Source organism: Pseudomyrmex gracilis, unplaced genomic scaffold (genome assembly GCF_002006095.1).
Source record: "Pseudomyrmex gracilis isolate BER0280 unplaced genomic scaffold, ASM200609v1 scaffold_78, whole genome shotgun sequence".
NCBI classification, from domain to species: Eukaryota; Metazoa; Arthropoda; class Insecta; order Hymenoptera; family Formicidae; genus Pseudomyrmex; species Pseudomyrmex gracilis.
The window spans coordinates 476,716-483,594 of record NW_018020662.1 but is presented as its reverse complement, the minus strand read 5'-3'; the positions used below and the strand labels follow the sequence as shown (position 1 = coordinate 483,594).

Below are 6,879 nucleotides of genomic sequence, written 5' to 3'. Positions count from 1 at the left end.
AAAAAAAAAAAAAAAAAAACATTAAAAAAGTCTATCTCTAAAGATGTGGATCGCATAAAAACAAAAATGTAATAACTATTGTTGTGCGTGTATTTTTACAACGTGCGTATATTTTACGAAGCGTTGCGCGTCGCGTACAACAGTTTGCGCGCGATATATCGTAAATGTTCACAGTGTGGAAAACGCGTTTGCAAGTTATGGAGAACAACTAATGTTTCCGCAATCTTTCGGAACGCTCGTTAAGCGTTCTCTAAACTGCTTGATTCTTTTCCTCGCATTACTTGCATAAACCAGTTTGCGCAAGTAGGACGAACGATGTTTCAAAAACTGGTTTTGCGCCGATAAAACGAAATATAAAGCGAATTACTAAAGACAACCCCCCCGTGTGCGAGTAACTAACTCGATATACATTTATGTAGAAAATAACACGATAAAAAACAATGGCGAGACCGCGGATTTACTGTTATCTCTACAGCTCTTCTATTATTGCAACCGTACATTTTCATCTTGTTTTTTGTTAATTTTCTTCTTGTTGATTTTATACATTTTTTAAATACAATGTTTTTATTTTTCTTCGCAAACACAGCGAGAAAAATACGATTGTGATAGAAAACAGATGTGATAAAATTTTCGCTTAATGCGAATTTTAGCCGGAACGTGCGCTTTGCGCGGAGAAGCTCATACCTTAACGATTTCATCTTGAGAGATTAGTTTTCGTTCCACGGCCACGATATACGAAACCGGTGGCCAATTTTGCACTACCGCGGATACTGTTCTGAAAATCAAATTACTTGTAACATTAAGCGGATCTCTGGCCAGTCGAATAATTAGAAACTTGTACGTGTTCCAGGAAGCAGAGTACCGATATTCGACACACATAGAGTATATACATATATATATTGTATATATATTGTATAACAAATATGTAGAAAAAATAAAATATTTGGTGTACACAAATAGAGTAAACATTTTTTGAACACGAGAGATAAATAATATTTGTTTGTTTTTCTATCACTTACGAGGCCAAATCGCGAACGTGTAAAAGAGGTATTAAATTCTGTCCGTTGCCAAATACCGGTAGGAAAGGCGCGTTCTGCCAGGCCATTTTGAAGAGATAATGAAGCGGACCTTGTTCCTCGCCGTACGTGATGCCGCAGCAAATAACCACGATTTTTAATTTATTCTTTAAGTTGGCAATTTTCATCACCGCCACAAACTCCCGTTCGCATCGCATGTGTTCTTTGTAATTCGGATGAGCTTTCCGTTTACGATAGCCGGCTTCTGTGAACGGTAAATCCGCAGCTCTTGGATCTAACGGTTTCGAGCGAGCCCATGTCATGATGGTGGAGATCAAAATAAAGTGTCGTGTTGGTTCTTCTCGTTCGAACGCTTTTGGCGATTTCTTCTCCATACCTTCTAGAGTGCGAACGATTTCTGAAAGCCAGAGAAGGCTTTTCTCACTACGTCGATAAGAGAGTTGTACGTGACCGCAACTTTCTTTTTAAGCAAGCAATAAAACTACTAGTTTACTCTATAGCTCTGTTACAAAGAACTTTCATCTATTATTACATTTTGAAATTATATTTTGAAATGCTATTGCGTCTGTTTTAATTATTCTAAATTCTATTTTTCTGCAACTTTTAAAGATGTACGTGTTTTTTTTTTTTTTTTTTTTACATTTTGCTGGTAAAAATAAATGCGTATGTAAACTAATATAATTAATATATTTCAACATTGTCCTTTCTACTCTTTTTGTAAACATACAGAGAAGAGTCGTCGTAAAGAACGGATAATTAAATATCACCGTCTTTGCTTGATTAATTAAAACAGCGAGTTCCACTTTCGAACCCTGTCCCGTGACGTATAAATTTGCATGAGACGAAACTATACAAGTTAAACAAATTTGATTTGACGTTCGCAAAGTGTACTGTAACTGTAAAAAAATTCAACGAACTTCTTCGTTAAGAGAAAGAAAGTATTTACGAGTCATCGTGTCTCTCTTCTCGCTGCAAATTGATGCAATACAAATTTGTATTAACGGAAACCTTTCAGAATCCAGCATGCCTCTTCGATTTGACCTGGATCCTGAGTAATATCGTAGATAATCACACCGCAGGTGATTAGCTCCGATAAAAAGGCGTCTTTGTTGTCCGAGTGTCTTTTAATCACTGTCACATTCTCCGAGCACGAGTACTGTCGAACAATGTCAAAGATCAATTAGCACTCAAATATGGCATTACGTGCAAACAGAGCCGACTTTTTCCACGCCGACTCGTTCGACTTTTGCACTTTCCTTTGTCCGATTTCATTACTAATTCTAGTATCACGCGAGAGAAACACAATAGCATCCATAATGACACGCGAAAGCAAATAAACGCGTTCGATAGAGTGGAAACACTCAAATCCACATCAATCGAAATACGTTTTTGCATACGTTTAATGATTTTAGATCGCGATGTGTTATGCGCGAAAAACGCAGGAATATAAATAAAACTCTTTCTCTAAACGCGATCGCGAAAAAAGAGAGATATCGGAGAAAAGTAAACTCGTTAATCGAAGTTACTTGATCATCAAGAAACATGGGGATATTACTTCGCGATCCAGAACTGTACCGATCACTTCGTATTTTCTCGAAACCTCCGGACTCTTGCCCGGCCGCTTTCTTTTTTCTCTCTCTTCTTCTTTTTCTTCTTCTTTTTCTTTCGGATCTATGTCGTCGTCCTCGAGTTTTTCATCTTCCTCATTTGCACGCGCACTTAGCGGATCGATATATACGCTCTCTGACAGTACCTGAACGTTGTAGTATGTAAATTATATCGCGAAATATTAATCACATGTACATCAAGGACATTTTAATCATAATTAAAATATCAAACACAAAAACACATTTCGGTTTCAATGGCAAATTACAAGATAGAATGTTCAAAACATATTCTGCAAAGCTTTTTGTGAAACAAAAAAAAAACATTATTCTTATCAGACGCGATTTTTCAATTACGACTTCAATTGGAAAAATCCTGGCAGAAAAAAAATGCAATTACAGGTTATTAAGTTCAAACTTCGAATAAAGAACGTTACTCGTCGATTCAGCGTCTGCTTTTATATCTGCAATTCTGCTTTTGAAACAATTTGCATTGTTTGTATCTACAGGTTTTTTTTTATTTTTTTTTTTTTAGCTTTTTTTCATCAAAGCAATAATGTATCGATGTAATTTTAGCTGCAATTTTAATTTGTTAAACTACAAACATTTGTTTTATGAGATGGACGACGTTATAACGATAAAAATAACAGACTTTTGAGAAAGGCTTTACGCTATGAACAATCTCTCCAGGATAACCTGCAAAAGTAATAATAATAATCGCCTCGTTATTTTTCACATTATCTCCGTAAAATAATACAAAGCGACCGAGTTCACGCGATGATTGTTTTGATTGAGTATAATTAAAACAAAGATATGAGATTCTCCAATTAAGTTTTTTTCTTGACCGTCGCACGTCGGCGTTACGATAACATTAATCCGACATTAACATTTTATCGAAATAAATATTGTAAAGTTTTTATTTATAAAAACCGCGATATCTCTCCCTACATCAACTAATATCTTTCCGTGATAGCTGTCGACATGATTGACGAAGATACGCCAGGGTCTAAATTCGGGTTTTCCATTTTTAGTTGTCAAATCACAACGCTCTTGTCGTTTTTGTGCTGCTTCGAAGTCAAATATATCATCTAAAGTGTCCATAGCAGTTGTTGGTTATTGATATATCTCGTTTTTGATATATATCCGACCTTGTGACATATACATGTGTAACTATTGCGCAATAAATGTGCGATTGCGTGCGATATTTTGATACGCGTGTACACAGGATTATATGAAGATCGAGAGATGTTTTGTTATCGAGATACGGTTTGCTAACATTTGTTTTGTTTTTTTTTATTATCGGTTATAACTTCAATCTAACAGAAGTTACGTATATAGCGTGTCTCGCAAGCATTGACGACATGTTACGGTTTTAAATAAAAGATAAACGTGCGTTTTGCGTTAAACTACAACATGATTACAACCTAATCTAATATTTAACATCCTTTTAACGCACTTAAGCATGAAATAAATGTAAGTAATCAAAAAAATGTAAATAATATACTTTACACAAGATCTGATCTTTGATTTAAGATATTGTAATATCATTCTATGTAATATTCATCAGTTGCTTGATAAAGATCCAAATCAGAGGTTGAAACATTGAATTATCTTAATATAATAAAAATTGTAATAATAAATATCGAACACCACCACCAGTGTACGCTCTTCTATTGGCCTTCCCTCTTTAATTTGTATTATTAAAATAAATGTAGGTATTTGTTAGCTGATTTAATGAGAAAGTTTTCTATACATTATATTTACAATCTCTATTACGATCAGAGTTGGGTAAAATAGTATTTTAAATTGTAAATAGAAAATACATATTTTATTTTTGTCCATTACATATACTTCTGCAAATAGAATATTTTATTTGGAAAAAATTTTGAAAATATTACTTGAGATAGTATTTTATTTAAATGGTACTCAAAATATTCGTGTCACAAATATGTAATATAATTGAAATATTTTAGGATATTTTAAATATTAGTATATATGTTATAAATATTGCATTATATATCTCTGTATAAATATATAGAATAGTTTCTGACAAAATAAATGATAAAAAAAGATAATTTAAAAATGCAAGAAATTTACATGAATAAGCGTGTTTTCAAGCGTGTTGTTAAGTTTCTTCCGCAGTGAAAAAATATTTTATTTTAGGGGCTTGAAATTATCAAAATAAAATATTTTCTAAAAAGAGCAAGAAAAAATATTTTATTTTATATTCTGGATTAGCACAATAAAAATACGTTATTCGTTGAAATTTCACTTCTTATTTTGAATACTATTTTATTTGAATTGTGAAAAATCTATTATTTAAAATTATATTTGAAATATTTTCTTGTTCAATATTACCCAGCTCTGATTACGATATATATATAATATGCAGATCACATATTGCTTATATATATGATACATCATCAATTAGTAATTTCAAGATCTGTTTGTGTGTGTGCGAGCGCAGATACGCAACGCACACATAGATCGTCTTTAATAAGTTTAATAAATACGATGTGACGTGTATAAGCGTTCGAAGATTAAGAGAGATCTGCGAAGAAACGTATAAAGCAAATAAAGAGATTGCCAATCTCCTGATTTTCCAAGCTTGAGACACATCTGTTTTCGAATCTGGGACAATCCTCTTGAGAAAAGCCGTTCATGATAAAACCAACACTCTCAAGTTGTCAATACTAGCGCTGTCCGCTTTGTCCACAGATGACTGAAATCAAATATTTTGGAATAACTTATCAGTTTTATTTTTGTTCAGTTTCAGAATAACTCATCAGTTTTACTTTTGTGTCTTCCTCTCGTAATTTTAGCAACCAAACAAAAGTCGGGATCGCACAAAGATCAGCATCGGATACAAAAGACCGCAGAAGTAACATGTCTCTATAAACGTTTTTCGCGAAAGAATGCGACAAAAGAAATAGACCTGAAAGACTGAGCACAACATCTAAAGAAACAGTCAGGACGAAAAGACGTCGGAAATGGAAAGAAGGGTCAAGGCCTGTACGTGTCCTCGCAAATGTATAAGATCATTTCGGTACAGCGGTCCCTGGTAATATCGCGAATTTCTTCTGGTTTATCTACTGACTGCGGAATTAACCGAAAACCGCGTGAGAAATGAAATTTCTCGGGATTGTGTGTAACGCGTGTGTCGCTCGTTTTGTATTTGTACAAGATCGTGCGGATAGATCGTGCGCGAAAACAAAGAACGTAAATTCCGTGGTAGCCTTGTAAGGGTGTTTTCTAACATCTGGTTCTGGTATAAACCATATATTCGGGGCTTATGTATTGACATAGTTGCAACGTCGGGAAAGGGTCAGGGACGATGATCGCGTCACCTGCAGGATGAAAGAGAGAGGAGCATAGCAAATGCGAAAAGAGATATTGATAGATATTGGTCATGTTTTGACGAGATGACGAATGCGTACGTATATTGCGCGTAGTGCAGATAAAAAAAAAAAAAATCGACTAACAAAAAACAATCTGAGAAACGAGTTCGGATTGTTTATTGCTTGTACACGGGATGTGTTGTGATTTAGAAATTGAATTTCCATATGATAGTTCGCAGAAATTGTACAAACGTATTACCTGTGTGTATACGTATATAGTGTTAATGGCATTCTCTCCCAATACTTCTTGTTTGCGTACGTACGCGTCAAATAATTTGTTTGCAATAAATGAGATAAAATCAACGATCATCAAACAATAAAGCAAATTGCAATTACGATATCGCATTTATATTTCGTGTTATTAATCGTATTATTAAACTGTTCTGACAAATTTACGGAAATATTGTGGAAATATAATTTCAAATAATTGCTTGTTTAATAACCGTGACATTCTACTTCAAAGTTTTCCATTTTTGTTGTTCTCTTGGGAGAGAGAGAGAGAGAGAGAGAGAGAGAAAAGGGACGACAGGATAGACAGGAAACAAAATTTAGATGTTATCTGATCGAGGCAAACATTACAAAGTCATGTGACGGCATTATCCTCGTAATTCTCTCTCAAAGTCATCAATCACTTTACTGCGTACACCGTGGTTCCACGGTACGACACAGACGAATAAGTATCTCGTAAATCGTACTCGTGCTGCAAACTTCGTCACGCAAGTACGGGGCGCTTTTACTCACAACGTAAATACACACGGAGAGAGAAAACGTCGCTGGACGCGCGACGTAACTCACAACGACATTCGGTTTCAATGTCGTTAAAAGCGCTCTTCGTCTCCC

At 34.7% G+C, this 6,879-nt stretch overlaps 2 protein-coding genes across 3 annotated transcripts in view; one reads left to right on the top strand and one right to left on the bottom strand.

Annotated features, from left to right (window-relative positions):
- Positions 1–3,850, bottom strand: part of LOC109855011 (adenylate kinase 7-like) — a 15,217-nt gene extending 11,367 nt beyond the window's left edge. Inside the window, exons 1-5 of one of the 2 annotated variants that reach the window (XM_020428750.1) lie at positions 3,590–3,850; positions 2,593–2,790; positions 2,046–2,193; positions 1,020–1,434; positions 685–775 (exon numbers count right to left, since the gene is read on the bottom strand). In XM_020428750.1, the coding sequence (XP_020284339.1) occupies positions 685–775; positions 1,020–1,434; positions 2,046–2,193; positions 2,593–2,790; positions 3,590–3,742 (1,005 nt within the window). In that variant the 5' untranslated portion in view covers positions 3,743–3,850. Of the gene's footprint in view, positions 1–684; positions 776–1,019; positions 1,435–2,045; positions 2,194–2,563; positions 2,791–3,589 lie in introns of those variants that run through there. The other variant, XM_020428751.1, reaches the window with a different exon arrangement.
- Positions 1–6,879, top strand: part of LOC109855012 (synaptotagmin-10-like) — a 28,365-nt gene that overhangs the window by 15,925 nt on the left and 5,561 nt on the right. The gene's annotated exons all lie outside the window — the stretch shown is intronic.